At 37.8% G+C, this 19,655-nt stretch overlaps 1 protein-coding gene across 1 annotated transcript; it reads left to right on the plus strand.

Moving 5' to 3' along the window:
- Positions 1–16,431: 16,431 nt before the first annotated feature.
- Positions 16,432–18,129, plus strand: LOC105056236 (bZIP transcription factor 44). The gene has a single exon (XM_010938364.4). The coding sequence runs from the start codon at positions 17,333–17,335 to the stop codon at positions 17,813–17,815; it is 483 nt and encodes a 160-aa protein (XP_010936666.1). The 5' UTR covers positions 16,432–17,332; the 3' UTR covers positions 17,816–18,129.
- Positions 18,130–19,655: the final 1,526 nt, after the last annotated feature.

Raw genomic sequence — 19,655 nt, forward strand, 5'->3', positions numbered from 1 at the left:
TTAATCACATCACACTATATGTACAAAAAGATGCTAACAATCTCGCCATCCTCTTTCTAACAATCTCGCCATCCAAAAAATTAAGACCAAGATACTGTAATTTTGATAGTTATACATGCACTTTCTTTCTCTATTTTGATTTTTATCGCATTGCAAAATTTCCATATTTGAATAATATTTCAACAATATTTTTGCATGCTCTTTTTACAGTAAAGATGTGTTATGAATGATGTCTAAAACTATTTATCATAACATCGGATAATTCTACCTATTTTGTATTGAATGACAATATGCTGCCAAAAAAAACAAATAGAAACTAGATAATTTTTTGGTGCTAAACAATATAATTTCAACTAAAATTATTATCTCTTTTAAATTATCGTTATATACTTATCAAATATCTTTTTCCATTGTTTAATTTCGTCCTGCCACATAGTATGGGTAACTTACTAGTAACACAATAACCTTGAAGCCCGGCCCATGGATTCCCCCCCTCACGTCCAGTTGAAAAGCGAGGTTGTCTCAATTTTCCTTCTAAAAAGTTAGGGGCTGCCACAAATCGGTTTAAGTAATCTCCTCTAGGGAGAAACCAAATTTTTCGATCTTTGCACAGCAATCTAAAGTAATAGTAGCTGTTAAGATCAACTGGATAGATAATAAACTGGACTTTAGAAATGGATCATACAGTATGGACTTTCATATTTTTGTTCATTACATATCATCTATTACAATAATGAGATAAACATTTTTTTGAGGCAAACCATTTTTTGGTGAATTTTTTTGAGACAAACCATTAGTTAATTAAAGCTGTAAAAGCATTGTTTTTTTTTTTTTTTTTTTTGATGAATTCGGACTGTAAAAGGAGCCACCTACTAATTTATTAAGTCAGTATACTTACAGAATTCTAAAGGGACAGAGAAATACCGCCAGTGAAATCAGAAGGAAAGATTTCACCCAGTTTTCAAAGTCTTGAGCAGAAATTACAGAGACAGATCAAAGAAACAAACGGAAGACTGCCCATCTGAAACAAAACCTCTCATGGCACAGGATGACACAAGATTCGGAGAAGTTGCACATGTAAAGCATTGTTTTTGTTTGTTTTTATTTCCCATTTCCTTAGGGAAGAAGCTTATTGTCATATTGGTACATCCATCCATTTGTGCAACTTGAGGTAACCACACAGTGGACCATGACACTTTTTTCCCTGCATAAAGAGTTTCCTCTCTAAGGAAAACTGTAACTGCTCTTTGGGATGGCTCAAGGGGTGGAATTGTATCACAGCTTCTCACACTGTGCAGGCACTTGCACTGCACTGCTACACGCCTGCTGGACCGCATGAAAGCAGTGTGAAATGGAAAGCGGTGGTGGTTGCCAAAGCTGAAAGATAATGGAAGATCCTACATTCTTTTAAAAGCAGGAAGTCATGCAAAAAGAGTCTAGATAATTTGCTAGTGAGGGACAGAAACAGGATTTTCGTACGACATCCATGTCCAATGTACTGTCAGACCTACAGTGTGAAGGAGACCGTCAAGAAGTGTACAATGCTATTAAATAGGGAAAATGATTTAATGCCTTCTTCCAATGATTACCATTCAGGGGGAGAAAATGAGAGGTTCTGGGACTAGAAGAAAGCAGAGCTCTCAGCAAATGTAGGAAGTGAAGTGCAACTTTATAAGTGAGCTTACATCTGAATGTTTGAAATAATAGTGCGGTAATCTGTAATTGTGTTTCAAAGGTACAAGTTAATGGTCTGACTTTTGAAAATTCTTCAACATATGTGTGATCAAATGAGCATGTTAACAAAAAATTTGTCCAACTATACCATGTGGTAATAAATCATGTATATATATATATATATATATATATATATATATATATATATATATGTGTGTGTGTGTGTGTGTGTGTGTGTGTGTGTGTGTGTGTGCATATAAAAGTTGGGAGAATCATGGAGTTAGAGTGCCTCCGTAGAAGACTTCAACTTCTTTTTCTCTTGTGTGAGTGTGTGTGTGTGTGTGAGAGAGAGAGAGAGAGCTTGCTACATCCATCGGTATTTTGTTGAAGTTACGAGGTTTATATATGGACATGCAGGAGAACACAAGGTAGCATATACGAAACATAAAGATCATACATACATGGACATGAATATATACAGCCTTTCAAGTAAGTTATAAGAGCCGATTTACTCAACTTAGATGCGGATTCTTTGTGGTACCATGATGCATCGCACATGCCATATATCGTATGATGGATGGTTGCACGTGACTACACACGCACACATGCAATCGTATGCACCACCCATCAGGCGATAGATGGTCCATCATGCACTGGATCCTTGCGCACTCAACTTTAGCCGCTTGAAACTAGATGTCCGTGCCATATGGAGTTCACGTCATAATTATCCAAAAATCCAATTCCGGCTTCTCAGAATCAGCTAAAATCTTATTCTTTATGTGGGGAAAACAACTCGATTCTAGTTTCATGCTTTTTCTCCATGCTTCCAAAGAGATCTCCTTCTTTCTAACCTCGTATCCCTTTTTCCTGAATTCATGTCTCATGGATTCAGGTAACCCTGCAAGGAAGTTCAGAATATGTACGTAACTTGATTCTAGTCCAGGTCTAAATGTGTCGGCTGGTCTGCAGGTACTGGTTAGGGGATTTAAGGGTTAATGGAGGAGGGTGTTGTATCCAAAATTCCCTACAGTTCTAATGCAAAAACTTCTTGTCCGTGTGCCACACAGATTAAGGGTTGTAACCTTAGACGTCAACTCTAATTGGGTCATCTATGAGTGAACTGGTAGGATCTAGTCCTAAATCCTAAAGCCAAGGGAGGAAAGTGAACAGGTTTTGTCAGATAATGTCTGTTCCGTCAGGCTAAGTTAAAGATTCTGAAGGTGCACGTGAAACCTAGGTCCAGTTCTAGTACTACATATGCTGGGCACTTTATTCCGAACTTCTAGCTTTTGGCATTTTTTTAGTTTGGTATCCTAAATCCAGTGTCTAGTTCAGATCAGTTGGTAGAAAAACGAGCAACTTATGCTCAGAGGCAGCCTATAGTGGGGTTGTTTTGGTTTGCTTGCATGTGATGATCAAGACCCATGGGAATAAAGTGTGCTTCCTCCTCATTCCTCGCTTCTTCACAGGTTATACCCATGGCTAAGGTTAGAAATGTATCTAGCAATCTATCAAGGTTTGCATTTCCCGCGGTTAGGAGCGAAACACTGTTCACATACAACATTATCTCCCGGGTCTATATGTGAAACAACCATCTTCTCAGCTTAGAGTCATGCTCTACATCCAAACTCCAGGTGATGAGAATATGCTTAGATGTTGATAAAATGATGACGTGAAGAACTATTTTTAATCTAAAATTTTAAAATTTTCTCATAATTATTGCGTTGTTAATTGAATCTTTATTATGCTTAACGACGAAGCATTTGAGAAACTAGAACATTTAGTAAGAAAATAAGAAAGAGATAGGGGGCATGGAAATATAAGCACTCAGAAGGAAAGTTAAAACAATAAAATCATTTTTTGAGCAAAGCAAAACTATCGAACTTATAAAGTGTGCCGTTCAACCCATGATTCTATATCAAAACCTTCTTGTGGGGCATCTCTTATTGCACAGTAAGCGACCATCAATTACTATTGCAGGGGCATTAATTCACCTTTTCTTAAGCAAAGAAATCTTATAGCCAGATCACTTGACTGACAGCTTGCTGTGGCTGTCTGCTGCTAACTATAGAGAGAGAAATGACAGACTATTCTTATAGAAGAAGCCTTTTTTTTTTTTGGGTACAGTTATAGAAGAAGCGTTTTATAGCTATTGTTTTAGCTAGGATAGTGAACCACCACATTGAGTGCGGTTGTGTCTAAACTATGCTGATTATTATTGCAACAGTTAGGAAAAACAATGAAATAAGAAAGAAAAGGAGAAAAGAATAAGAGAAAAATAAGAATACACAATATTTATATGGTTCAATCTATTGACCTACATTAATAGACAGAGATTATGCAAAAGCTTCACTGTAAGAAGAAAAAGAAGATTATACAGTATAAAATTACCTTACAAACTCTAGTCCCTAAGTGGAGTTGTTTTGGTTTACTTGCATGTGATGATAAAGACCCATGGGAATAAAGTGTGCTTCCATCTTACTGTGTTCATTCCTTGCTTCTTCACACATTATACCCATGGCTAAGGTTAGAAATGTATCTAGTAATCTATCAAGGTTTGCATCCCCGCATGTTTTGTCTCATAACAGGGTTAGGAGCGAAAAGTTGTTCACATACAACATTACCTCAAGGGTCTATATATGAAACAATTATCTTCTCAACTTAGAGTCATGCTCTACATTCAAATAAACTCATGGTGATGAAAATATCTTAGATGTTGATAAAATGATGACGTGAAGAACTATTTCTAATTTAATTTAAAATTTTCTCATAACTATTGTGAAGTTAATTGAATCTTTATTATGCTCAACCGTGAAGTATTTGAGGAACTAGAGCATTTAGCAAGAAATTAAATAAGAAAGACATAGGGGGGAATAGAAATATAAACACTCGGAAGGAGAGTTAAAAAATAAAATCATTTTTCGAGCAAAGCAAAACTATCAAACCTATAAAGTGTGCAGTTCAACCGATGATTCTATATTAGAACCTTCCTGTGGCGCATACTTATTGTAAGGAATAGGGAGCAACCATTACGATTGCAGGGGCATTAATTCGTCTTTTCTTGGGCAAAGAAATCTTATTAGTAAGATCACTTGAATGACAGCTTGCTGCGGTTGTCTGCTGCCAACTATAGAGAGAGAAAAGATAAACTATTCTCATAGAAGAAGTCCCCTATGCCATTGAGTGGGGTTGTATCTAAACTATGCTGATTATTATTGCAACAGGTAGGAAGAAGAATAAAACAAGAACGAAAAAGAGGAAAAAAAAGAGAGAAAAATAATAATACACAATATTTATGTGGTTCGATTTATTGATCTAGCTATATCCACAAATTAGATCATGCAAAAACTTCATTAATTATAAGGAGAATCGAGATTACAGAGTATAAAATTATCTCACAAATTCTAGCCTCTAACAAATCTGATCTTTAGAACAATCAATTATATTTTTGTTTTGGGAATACAAAGAATCTATATATATATATATATAGAGAGAGAGAGAGAGAGAGTATAAAATTATCTCACAAATTCTAGTCTCTAACATATCTGATCTTTAGGTATATATATATATATATATATAGTATAAAATTATCTCACAAATTCTAGTCTCTAACATATCTAATCTTTAGGACAATCAATTATATTTTTGTTTTGAGAATACGAAGAATCTATATATATATATATATATAGTATAAAATTATCTCACAAATTCTAGTCTCTAACATATCTAATCTTTAGGACAATCAATTATATTTTTGTTTTGAGAATACGAAGAATCTATATATATATATATATATATATATATATATATATATATATATATATATATATATATATATATATATATATATATATATATATATATATATATATATATATATATATATATATATATATATATCGCGTGCGTGCGCATAATAGAGTAAATTGATTTAGACTCAAACTGATATTCTAATAATTCTCAGCTTAGGCCAAAATATATCTGATGTCCTAAGTCAATATGGACTTGAATTGATATCCTATTAGGTCTTCTAGAAGTGATGTGGATTTATGCTTTAAAACTTGTAAACTTTAAGACATACTCAATAATTATCATAAATTAGAGCTTGTATCTAAATTATGTAATCTAACCATCATCAAGTATATTCAGCAGATTTCATCTCTGTCTTGTTTTTTGTTTCTTATATTTAATAAATTGAGTCAGGCACTTCCATCCATTTCCCGTTAGAGAAAAGGGGCACTTGAAGCTCACTTTCAAATGCCTTTTGTGCAAATGATCTCCTCCAAAAGAGAAGGAAATGATCTTAATTTTCATTTCCCTGATCTTTGAATGATACCAGACTGACAAACCGAACATATCTTTTGTTATCTCATTTCCTCTACTATCTCTCCCATGTTCATTCTACAAAGGATGGACGAATGTGAAATCGGAAAGTGTTCGGTAAACATTGTAATCATGGAATGCCATATTGCCATGAATACTATTCTAATGGCTTCACTAACATGTAGATTCTTCAGTCCTAAGAGGACAAGGCTTCGATCTATACAGGAAGAAATCCATGATTCTAGCCTGCAAGCTATAACTATTTTTCCACCATGTTAAGAATGCAATTACTCGTTAATAGAAAAGGAAAGAGGGGAGAAAAGGAAATACGTGATGGTTTAGTGCCCATTATTATATGATCTAGTGGTCCTAATGGCTCCAATAAATATATTATTCCAGATTCTTGGTGCTTTTCTCCTTTTTAATTAGTGCTCCAAACTTTCTGGTTTATGAAAGATTAGTAAAGAAGCATCAAAGCACGGTGACTGATGAGGGGAATCGATGGTGGAACACAAGCTGGTTAGCATGGAGATGGCCAAGTACAAGTAGCCAAAGAACACCACGGGAATATTGGTGGGGCCAAACTGGTACAGAAGATCATGTGATGTTAGTTGGCATGCCTTGGTCTTTTGTCTCGAGAGGGCATGCAACTGGGGACTTGACACCAAAATGATGTTTGAGAGCACCAAAGGTGAGTGGGGTGTGTCCTTTGGGCACCTTGGCATCTCTGCCCTGTGGCAGCAGTAACTCACAGACCACCCTCTTGTCCTCCATCTTATGGTGCGATGGAAGTGTGCATGTTGGAATCCCTTTTTTTCTTTCTTTTTTAACCTTCTTTTTCCTTCTTGAAATATCATAGAATAATGATAGGAAGGGGTCCATCAAAAGAAAGAAAAAAAAAAAAAAAAAAGTTGCTCTGGGAGATGTTTTTGGCAGTGGAGTTTGTGTCGATGGTTGGTAGGTCTAATGAAGGCATATCAACGTTGTTATAATGATGAAGAGAATTTCCTTCTAATCTAGGTTGGATATATCATGAAGGTAATTTCTTTTTATTTTCTTTTCTATAATCATCAAAAGAAAAAAAAAAAAAAAGAGTCTGGTTATATGTCATAATACAACAACCATTCCGTGACATAAACAGCATGCTTGGGACATGGTTGGTATTACTTACACAAATCCTTTATTATTTTTAACAAAAAATTTGAAAAATAAATATTTGATAATATTGTCTTAAAAAATAATTCTATATGAAGAAAAAGCTAAAAAATATGTAAAAAAAATAAAAATGATTCTAATCTCTGACTTCTACTTGACACAAGATACAAGAAACACACCATGATGTAAATGTCAATATCCATGACACATTTGTGCATTTGGACCACTTAAAATCTAGCAAACAATTTATTTATTTTGATGAGAAATAAAAAAATATGATAGGTGGTGTGTTCTCATTTATTTTTACTTAAAACAACAAAAATCGTTATCTGTAAGTTTGGGGAGTATCAAACTGGGGAGAGGATTGCCAGTGACACCAGCAAAATTCCCAAGAAATGGTTTCCATGGGACCCAAAGAAAAAGAATGATATGTGTGCACTGTCACCTTGCTGCGGGTGCAACCTTTTTCATGCTGTACGTGGTAACAGTGGGTTGCTTTGTATTCAAAAACCACGTACTCGTCGGTGATGTGGGACTGTCCTTGATGACACTTGTCGACACATGGTTTTTTCGCATGCCTAGGGACCATATAGCTAAGCCAACCTTAGATTCCCACTACCAAACTAGATCCGAATGCCGTCCTCTCAAAGTTCCAAACTTCCATTGGAAGTATCTCGCACGCATCCAAGGTTGTTGACCCATTAACATGGCATCTTTCTTTCTTCATCTCCTCTCTCTCTCTCTCAAAAATGATTACATTTTTTGAACTGGCTCCTAACTTCCATTTCCTAGCGTGCCATGGGCCCAATTGCACGCGTTACGATATAGTTTTGGGCATTATCCAATCCCTCCAGTGAGCAAGAGTCCCGGTAGTTATCAGCTGAAAACAAGCAGCCTTGCTCTGTCCTCTGCTCACTTACCTCAATAAGTGGGCGTTTCTGAAATGGGTGGATCATGACATGCTGAGATGGCTTCAGCTTTACCACCTTTCTCCTTTTTCTTTCTTTTTTTTTTTTTTTGAGTACATTGCCAACCTTTTTCCTTTAGGTGACAAGATTTTCATGAGAGACAAAGCAAGGGTCAGTATCTTGCTTGGAATCTTGTCTCTGGAAATATATAGAGAAGCCTTTATAATTTGATGGGCTGTGACCGGCATGATGCAAAAAGAAAGCTTACACCAAATCATAGTAATATGCAAAAAGTTGTGCTGAGTTAATGCCCTCGCATTGGTGAAACTAAATTATTATTATTGTTATTATTATTATATTCCTTTTAGCAAAACGGTGGGAAGCCCACTTCACCTTTCATTATTGAAATACATCATTGGTTTATTTCCAGGCTTAACTATTGGTCATCATCACCTATCAATGTAACGTCAATCTGCTAGCTGGTATTCCATTTGAGGTTGGTGCCTACAGTGTCTCATATTGCCCAAGGAGAGCAACTTAAACATATATACTGTTGGAGAATACCCGCCGACCGACCGACCGACCGACTGCCGGAGGGCCCGATCGACTGCCGTAGGGCCCGACCGGCCAGAGGGCTCGACCGACCCGACCGCCCGCCCGCCTGACGGCCTGACCGCCTCCGTTGGACGACTCCGACTGGCCGATAGGCCGACCGATCGTCGGTCGGTGCGACCGACTGACGGATGCCATCAGCGGCTAACCGCCGGCCGTCCAACGGCCCATCGCCGATTGGGGGTATGTCGGACGTATCCATCCCGACCGACTGAACCTCGAGGTTATATGGCCGACTTACATGAAGCTCGCCGACCGATGGAGGGGCCCGACACCACCCGGCTGGCTACCGACTTTAGGTCGGTCGGCTCCTCCAACCACCGTACAGCCGCCAGACGTCGTCAGCTCTGCCACGGACATGCGGCACAGTACCCTAGGGGTATTGTCCCGCCGAGAGCCGGGTCAACCCTGGTGATTAGACAGCTACACGGCGACATGACGTTTTCACGGTGGCTCTGACAGCCCACAGTGAGTTGACAGTTCCTCACTTGTCCGTGCCATTAATGACGGCGCCATACCTAGCTCCACTATATATACCGGGGAAGGCAACAGTGCAAAGGATCGATCCGCCCGTCTCCCCCACATACGCAGGCTCGCTCCTCCCCCTCACTCTCTCTTTCTCAGAGCTCTCTGTCTGCATTTCACTGTTGCCCAGTCACCTCTCTGACTTGACCGTCGGAGGGTCCCCGCCGGAGCCACCTCCGGTCAGTGTGGACTTCTTTTTTTGCAGGCGCTCATTCCCGACGACCAGGCGACGAGGGGATTGGCCGCAACAATATACCATAATCTACCTCTCACATATTGATTTGTATACAAGGGAGAATGCCCATTTTGTGGGGAAGAAAGAATAAAAGAATACATCTTGTGGCTGCTCGGATCTAACACAGCTCCTATAGCATGACATGATTTATGATATACAGAATACACATGCGTGCAACAATTACATAACATTTATGTGCATTAATTTAGGTAGCTATGGGCTCCGGCCAATAGTAATAGTAATTCTTTTCCAACTTTTAGGCCATGGGCCCATGGGGGAGGGACAAGCTCGGACGTTAGTATTTGAAAAAGGAAAAAGAAAGATCGTGGCATCCATTGAAGCGAATGCAATAGACTATCAGGGGCACCCAATGGACTAAGTAGACGATACCTTTTTTTTTTGTTCATTTGTTTTTGGTAAGTGGTCTCAGTGTAGAGGAAGCTTCTTCCCTTGGGAGCCCAAAAGCAAAGAAGGAAATTAGGGGCACCCAAGTAGGAGAAAAAGGTTTCCCATGCAGTTGTATTGGTTTCCAAGGCTAGCTGTCAAGTGCCTTTGAGTGGCCTAGAAGCCTTTTCTGCTTTCTAGCTTTTATTTCATCCTTTTTCCTTTCTCTTCATCGATTGGGTCCCTTGGGAACCTCAACAAGAGAAAAGCAAAGGAGGCTATCAACCCATATAGCAGTGGAATCCTCCCATATAACCTGATTTGAAAAGTTGAGAGATTTCTCAAAAGTGGGTTAGCTTATAGCATGTCATGTGAGCCAAATGGCATGGCAGGCTTTTTTTGGCCAATGTCATGTGACACGCGAAGGCATGCAACCACGTGAGAGTCACGCATTACAAGCTGAATGAAAACAATTTCATTGTTGAGTATCTGGCAGAACCATCCAAAAAAAACTTTATTAACAATATTTATGTAACACAATAGACAGATAATTATATGATCAAGAATAAGGAGAGGCAGGTCGCCGGAACTAATTTAAGGTAATTTTGTAGACATCCTTCAATCCAGTCTGTATTTATAAGAACTCGTATCAGCAAAGTGCATGCAAATGGTCCTAATGGTGTACTGTAGATCTTAGTACATTAGAGATTGGGACCATTCCTACATTGGAGATTGGGACCATTCCTAACTTGATGTGTATATCAAACATCAAGCATGGTTAGAGCCAGCATTGAAAGATCAACACCTTCATTCAAGAGTGCAGAGGTATCTTGCATTTAGATTAGCACTAATTATAGAGTTAATAGGAGTCTTTCCATCTTGTTGAGCGAAACATGAGATATGTTGTCTTTGAAGTACAAATGCTTTTTTAAGATTTTTTTAACTTGTATTTTATAATCTCCAATATTGAAGATAGTGAAAAATCTCTATCTATTTTTGTCCGTGATTTTTTTCTTTGATTAAGAAGATTTTTCAAGTAAATCCTGTATTTGCATTGATCTTATTTTTTTTCAATTTCTTTTTTATTTGGCATCTTGCTACAACAAAGAGATTCATCTACAAGTACCGAAATATTAGGATTCATCGAAGAATCACTATGATTCTCAAAGCAAAATAGATTTCTTTTGAGTCCATTGATTAAAATGGTCATAGATGATCAGATGAATTGAAAGACACTGTAATACTAAAAGGAACCAACGCTTGGTGTCGATCGGAAGTTCCAAATTTTCACTCCTCCCTCTTGATCTTAGAGGAATATTTGAGATTAGACTGCTGCGGATTGGCAGGAATGACTTTGAGGCTGGGAAATATACTCTGTCACACATTAACTAGTTCCCAATGGGAGATGCCCGCCAAAGTCCTGTATTTATTTTTTAAAAAGTTGCTGGCCGGAAATCTAATCCCAAGCCAATAAAAAAGAAGGAAAAAGAAAACACGTAGAATTCTCCCTTCTTGGGACCATCCATTCAAGCGCTTTAAATCTTTTAGCAAGTTCAAGGGAATACTTTAAATGGTGGCTGAGCTTTAGATGAGTCACAAATCTAATAAGTATCTCATGCTTATATTGACCATTCTATTTAAAGAAAAGATATTATTCCACAGAATAGCTTTTGGTATAATTGTTTATGTGAAGTTATGAACACCATGATAGATGATCAGAGACCATAACTAAAGTGAAACACAACCTATACCTTTTTTTTCCTCTTCCAGTTAGGATAAGCAGTGTTTACCAAAAAAAAGAAAAAAAAAAAAAGAAGTTAGGATAAGCAGTGAAAATTAACTCTTAAGCAGTTATAGATATTATGCCACTTGTCAGATTACATGGCAAATGACAATAGGTGACTGATAAACTTTTGGAACGTAATTAGGCAGTGGGCTCCCACTAGCTTAAAGTAGTTGCATGCGGATCACCACTTGACAATTGTCCATTGTTGAACAATGTATTGTGGAGCACTTATTTGCACAAAAAAGGAGTGGCGATTGAAGTTATTAGGTAAGCAGCACTGGACCTTCATCACGTTAGAAGACAAGCATAAAAACGTTCTTGGTGAAGCTACTAGATTATATTTATAACATGACTCTTTAAAAAGCTTATAAAATGGTGAAACTATTCATACAGTCACAAGCTAGAAGGTGATGGTGAGCTTTCACTTTCAAGAGAAAAAATAAACTGTAACAAGTGGCTCCCATTGATGCACATGCACACTTTCGACAACAGAGTATGGATCATATAAAACACCATCCTAAAATAGTAGCAATGATTCCTTTTCTTTTTCTTTTTTTTTTTTTTTTGGGTTTGGTAGAAAGAGGAACTGGAAGCTAAATTGCAAATAAAAGAGTGTTACATTGTATGAGAATTACAACAGTTGCATCATGATGCATAGAGCTACATACCTTACTCTCACAACAACAGCACCAGTGCTGCAGAAGACTGCAAACCAGAAGCAGAATAGAGTATGGCTACAGAGATTCCGATTGAGAGAAGCATCAGCAGATTAACAAGCTGTAAGAATTCGATAGCAATAATTCTTTGAAGGTACAAGTTGTAGTAATAGTTTAAAATCAATTTGTTCTGAAGGAATTTATGTTCTAGCGAACAATCACCAGGGATAGTATACCATTTATTTGTATCAGCACGGGCCAAAGCATCAATCAGAGCATAATTTGATAAGAAACCAACGAAAGAAAGGCCAACTTTATTAAAACATCCACCACTGGATCAATAGCATTTAACGTGGCAGCGACTGATTTGGAGAAAGCCTGTTTCGTGTCTAGGATAACCTATGAACGGATTCAGACCGCTCATGTTCATTGTCTGTAATGCTGAAGAACAGTCCTTGCGTTGGAAAGCACTTCCCAAATTAATGACTCGATAGTCTGATGAAAAATTTTTGACCAGATGGGGGAAGAGTAGTTACCAAAAAGAAACAAAAAAAAAATCTGGAGGAAGAGTCACTCTGATTGGTTTAATTTTTGGGGATGGATGGTTGAGGTGACAGAATTTACTTGACCAAAGGACCCATGACTAGGTTGGATAATCCAAGAAATGTTTCACATCTTCTAGCAGGTCACTCGTGGGTCCTCTCCTACTTGATGCCCAAGGACAAATGTAAAATTAAGTGCAAAGATTCTTTAAACATCCTGAGATTTTTTTTTTTTTTTTTGGGTAAAGAAACATCCTGAGATTTTAAAAGTCGAATATAATGACTAATGAATATGGCTACCCTTAATATCCATTTTACTGTTTCTGCCAATATCCAACATTTCGGTCACTTTTAAACAATGGCTACCTTTTATCTTAGTTGATATATAAGGTGATGGATCGTGTTGTTAAGATAAGAATTGACCACCTAGCCATTTGAGATACCACAACTCTACTCAATTGGATGTCCAACAACCATTTCATCCAATGCGGAGCTTCTTCATGCTAGATCAAGTTAGGCCCATGGTACCAAGAACAATCATGATCATGGCAATTGTTGTTTAAGGCACCAGTAGATAGGTAGACAATCAAACGTGCCTCGATGTCCACTTGCACGGAATTAATTTTGAATAAGATTTACGACTATTAATGGGATTTTGGCCACAAATCTAAACACACTACTTGCATGAAAATAGATGGCACACAACTACAAGTAACTCATAAATTGAGTCTAAACTATATCTCAATTATTAAAGACCAACTCCAAAACATTCATGAGACTCCAAAGCCTCCATTCTCATGTTATATTAACTGCTCTCTTATCTATTTTTTGACTCCACTTTTCCTATTTGTTGCAAGATATCAAGTCTTTATGGGATCATGTAAGGGACTTGTGTGCATCACACATGCTGAAATCCATCTAACAATCCTGAATTTCTGTGTAAACGAGTACTTTTAAAATGTTGGATGGTATGGTGATGCATCTAGTTTCGCGCTATATATCTCAAATTTTTGACTCAAGCAATCACAACGTCATATGTGTTAGGTAACATCGAATGCAAGCATTAATACATTAGTTTCGAATCTTAGAGATGAATGGATTATCTTCTTTGTGCAAGGAAACATAGTATAGCTAGTACAACATATTCACAGCCACTAAAATTGATAAATAATAATAATAATAAAAAGCAAGCTAGATTTTAGTTTTATATGCTAGATTCACTGTACATGCATGGAATGGAATTTTAACTTGGCCATTTTCTTTTTCCATGAAAAGGAAGTTTTAGCAGTTTATTGCCCTAATTCAAACTGACTTCCTTCAAGCAGCCTCTCATGTGGTCCTTGCCAGAAGCTATTTCTTTCACTTGAATCCAAAACCTTTATCCTGCGCTCTTACAATTTGGGATGAGGCATTGAATGTGGACGGCTGCCAGGATATCCAACTTGGTAGAAAGTATACGATCTTATCCGCCCTCTGCCACCATTAAGCTGCGGCGCGTCACATCAAAATCCTTTTAAATTAGATAAACATATTAAAAATAAAACATAAGAAAAGAAAGAAAGAAAGAGATGGAAAAAGAGAAAGGCTCTGCAGTGTTTGGACCCTCACAATGTGCAGCAGCGGACGTAGTTAATTTCGATAACGTTAAAATCCTCAGAAAGGTAAAAGGCGAAGAATAATGTTACCACCAAATAGACAAATAGCCTTGAGACCTAAGGCAAAGATTCACTTGGGATAGAAAGAAAATTTTGAATAGGTGGGAGTGAATATAGAGAGGAAGAATCATAAAATAATAAATCATGGAGAACCGGGATCGAGAAAGAAAATCTATGAGAATCCAACTACCGAGATGAAGAAGATTCAAGATCCCTGATTTTTGTGGTAGAGTAGATAGATAAATTGGGAAAGTCCAGTTCAAAAATCCATCAATTGTGAAAGGATGGTATATTTAGTTCTTTGATATCTTTTAAAAAGTAAAACCATAAGACCCATACCATGAACTGACCGAAATGGATAATATCTCATGCGAGCAAATATAGAGAACTGATCCATTCTATCCATCCAAGCTATGAGTGTTTGACCATAACATCGATGCCCATCGTGAGACAATGCCTCTTGCGCATGCACACGTACTCTCTTTGGACGGAGGGGGGGCTAATGTTGTAGGACAATGTCTTCTGCGCAAGCACACATATTCCCTCTTGATGAGGAGGGACTAATATTGTAGGAAGATGATATTTTTAGTCTCACATCAATTGAGTCAAGGAAGAATATGTCTTACATGGAATGGGATCTTCTCTTTCCCATAGATATCTTTTGAAAGATAAAATCATGAGCCCCATACTATGGACAAAAGGTCAAAATAGATAATACCTCACATATATAAGAGCAGAAATCGATCCATCCGAGTTAGAAGGTATCCTTGACTGCAACATTAGTACCGTCTGCAGGATAACGCCTCCTGCCAGGCATATATAGTCCCCCTTGGTTGGGGGGGCTAATATTGTGGGGGGAACGATATCTTTAATCCCACATCGGTTATAACTCAAGAAGGAATATTGCTTATATGGAATATGATCTTCTCTCTCCCAAGAGACATCTTTTAAAAAATAAAATCATTAAACCCCATGTCATAATGTCAGAGATCAAAGTGGACAATATCTTATATACACCATAGCGAAGACTCCAACCCATAAAACTTTGACCACAACATTGGCTCCCATCATGGGGCCCACCTCCTACCCATGTATATAGAGTCTCCCTTGACTGAGAAAGCTATTGTTATAGGAGGATGGCATCTTTAATCTCATACCCGTTGTGAGTCAAATGAAATTCTGATTTATATAGAATCGAAGTCTTCTCTTTCCTAGTAGGGTGCCTTTTAAAATGTAAAACGTGAGACCTTGTGCCATAGGTTTGCTGAAGTAGATAATACCTCATACAGATGAGCATATACAATACCTCTTGACTCACAATCGATGTAAAATTAAAGATGGAGAAGATTAGAGAGATTTTTATAATTATAGAGAGTATTTTAGAAATTTGAAAGATTTTTATTAAATATGCCAATGAAAACTAATGGCAGGAACTGATTGTGGTATGATGGTTATTTCAGAAAAGTCTTGTAAGTAGTTTTAATATTTCTAATCCAAATATTTACGTCAAAAATATTTATAATTCAAACATGATGGGTGATGGCTGATTGTTCGGTTACAAACGGTAGTGATGATTCTTCTCTCCAACTTAGATACGAATAATAATTTTGAATCTATATTCATGTAATTTTTAAGTTCCACGTTAAGGTATAACAGGAGGTAATTAAGATCAAAGATCTAGAGTTTGAATTACGGGGAGCTGGGCGTCTGCCCATCGGCTAGAATTGTACTCTTTGCGGCAACTCCCATTTTCGCCGCCCCACATGCCTCATTACCCCTTCCAACAACCTCAGCAGGAAGGAGATTCCAAGCCCTGTCACCTCTCTCTCTCTCTCTCTCTCTCACACACACAGTGTAACCCCACCCATCTCCTGCTTTTTTTTTTAAATAATTTCTCAGCGTCCCGCCCTCCTTCTTACCCCACCCCTCCTTTTTTTTTTTTTTTTTTTAAATAAATTTTCAGCCTCCTTCCCTTCCTCATTCTCTATAAATTCCACCCCCTTGCAGTTCCAAAACCCCTTCCCCTCTTCTCCTCTTCCCAATTCTACAATTCCTGTTCCCATTCCCTCCCTTCTTGAGCTCCGAGGTTCTGCTACTCTGTTTTCCCCATCTTTTTCTTAGGATTCTGATCTCAAGAACTGGCTTCCTGGATTCAAAATCGAGAGACGACCTGCCGAATCTGGTCCTCTCGCTGCTGCTTTGCTGTGGTTGGTAGAGATAACCCTCCTTTTGGGCTCTTCCTATACGCTATGCATCAACGGTGACCCTGTCCTTTTGCCTCTGGAGGAGTTTCCTTGAGCCCTTGTCTCAAGATTGGTTTTTTGGTGCCCAAAATCCAAGTCCCATCCCAAAAATCCGAGGTTCTGTTTCCCAGGTCCAATCTTTCTTCACATATTTGGTTCGAAGTTCTGATCTCTCTTTTTTCTTTAGTTAAAAAAATCTCTCCTTTCCTCCTTCCGTTCACTCTTTTTTGATTCTCCTCTCTCCAATTTCACATGCCGCATCCGTTCATATTGATATTCTTAATTGATGTCGCCTATCCTAAGTGAAATCCTCCTCTCCGGGTTTATGATAAGTTCCTCACTTCGGCGCCGGACGCACTTGGTTCAATCCTTCTCTGTAGTCTTCCTCTACTGGTTCTATGTTTTCTCATGAACTTGTTTTGAATTCATAGCTATATTTCTATATAATTCCATAGCTATCTATCTATCTATCTATCTATCTATCTATCTAGCTACCTATCTATAATCTCTCTCTTTATCTGCATATAATTTGCCAGTAATCCTCAGTCCAAGCTCTATCTAGTCTTTCCTGAATCACCATCTCTAAATATCTACCGTGTAGCTCTCACAGGGTGCACATAAAGCTATAGTAATAATGGCTTCCTCTAGTGGCACTTCTTCCGCGTCCAGCCAACTTCCTAATTCTGGCTCTGAGGATGACTTGCAGGCTTTGATGCACCAGAGGAAGCAGAAGAGAATGCTATCGAACCGGGAGTCAGCGCGGCGGTCCCGGATGCGGAAGCAGAAGCATTTGGATGATCTCATGGCCCAAGTTGGCCATTTGAGGAAGGAGAACAGCCAGATCCTCACAGCTCTCAACATCACCACACAGCACTACCTGGGTGTGGAGGCTGAGAACTCTGTTCTCAGGACCCAGATGATGGAGCTGAACACCAGGCTTCAGTCCCTCGATGAGATCCTATGCTACATGAACGGTGGTGGTAGCAATGATTTTGGATTTGGTGTTGTCTCGAATGGCCTCGAGGCCACTGACGACTGCTTCATGAGGCCATGGAGCCTGATGGCCATGAACTGCCAGCCCATTATGGCCTCGGCTGGCATGTTTCAGTACTGTTAGATAAAGCCAAGAGGGGCCCAAAGGAGGGGCCTTTGGCTTTGGTCTTGAGTTGCTGGTGCTTGTGATGGATGGTCCTACCTTTGGTGGCTTCATGTGTGGTTCAGTGGGAGAAGGACGATATTTTCCTATTTTTAGAGCTCCTGGGGACCAGAGAGTTGGGGGAAGAAGGTTGAAAGCCACAAGCTGTGAGTCAAGTAGTAGTGGATTAATCACTAGTTATCTCTGGTCTGTATGTGGGTTCTGTTGATTATGCAGTCAGAGCTGTGTGTGTATTTGGTCTTTATTATTAATGAGATAATAGTGACTTCTATCTAGTATTGCTTCCTAGTTCAAACCTCTCTCTCTCTCTCTCTCTCTCTCTCTCAACACAAATGAGTATCCCATGGGTGAAATGGCCACGTATTGTACAAAAGAAAAGTTGGTTTATTTGATGGAAACTTGGTCAAAATATAGTATAACATGAGAAGTCTCCTTGAGGAGGTATAATGATGTGACTACCGACAAGCCTATTAATTCATATATATCTTTCTTAAGAAACGACTGGGTAATTAATCCATGCGAAAATCTAAAAGTGTGTGTATATAATAAATGCCTTACTGTAGCTGCTTGTTGAAATAAATATCATGAGACTCTGTACAACTCTCATGACCACTGAAGTGTTGGGAAAAAGTCTCTTTGTTTTGGCATTATATATAAATAAATAAGTAGCTATATCATTGTTGCTGATGTCTATCTTTGTTCCTATTTTCATTATTTTAGGATGATGATAGGTTCTTTGATATGTTGTCGGTGTTATTATTGTCTCGATGGATCTTAGCTGCAGCAAGCTAACAGAAATAACCTAATGTGATCTCAAGAGTTCTCCTAAATTAACTAATACCCAACCGGTATTCTTCTTATGTTGCTTCTTTTCTTCTGAGGTAAGGGAACTTATTTTTCTTCTCTTACTAGCTATGAAGATGGACCACCGTGAGTGCTACTGTTCCGGATTCAATAATTGCTGCAGTTTAGCCAGCTTTCACTCAGCAACACAATGCATAAAACCAGACAACAAAAAGAAAGCCAGTGCAGAATATATTTCAATTATCAGATCTTTAGGTACCATTTTGCAAATAACTCAAAACCTGACTACAAAAAGAAAGCCAATGTAGAAAGATATTTCAGTTGTCGTATCTTTAAGTGCCATTGTTACCATTTTCTTAAGAACAGGAAAAAAAGACTGCCTTCTTATTAATAAACAAATAGTAGGAAAAAACTCAAAGAGAATGAGTTTCAATATTATTATGAACAATGTTCAATTACACAATTATCATCCCTTACTTATAAGAATCCAATCCTAAATTACCACAAAAAAAAAAAAAAAAAAAAAGCTAAGCACTCAAATAAAGCAAACTTCAACAAAATCCCATTTACTGCTCAGACCATATCTCCCATACAATCTTGGTTAAAATCAAATTCTTTAAGCCTACTAACACAAAAATTTTCTAAATATTTCATAAAATATAAAGGACAAGTTTGAACGGATAAATAATGTGAAAATAATATAAATTTATTTTGAAGGTTTTGGGAAGGAAAAAAGTTATAATGACTCTTTGACTTTTGACAGTTTGATGGATTTGCGAAAAATACTTTTCACATGAAAGTCCACTTATGGTTTGAAAGTTATGCTCATTTTTTTGAAGCCTGCACATTTTGGTTCCATGCCACTAAACTAGCTTGTAACTTGGTTAAATCCATCTTCTCCTGATAATCTACAGCTAATTGTTCCATATCAGATCTACACTTAAATTTTGATTAAGGTTATAATTATCAACTGAATCAGTTTCTCAAGAAAAAAGGA

The sequence above is a fragment of the Elaeis guineensis genome, chromosome 13 (genome assembly GCF_000442705.2).
Source record: "Elaeis guineensis isolate ETL-2024a chromosome 13, EG11, whole genome shotgun sequence".
NCBI classification, from domain to species: Eukaryota; Viridiplantae; Streptophyta; class Magnoliopsida; order Arecales; family Arecaceae; genus Elaeis; species Elaeis guineensis.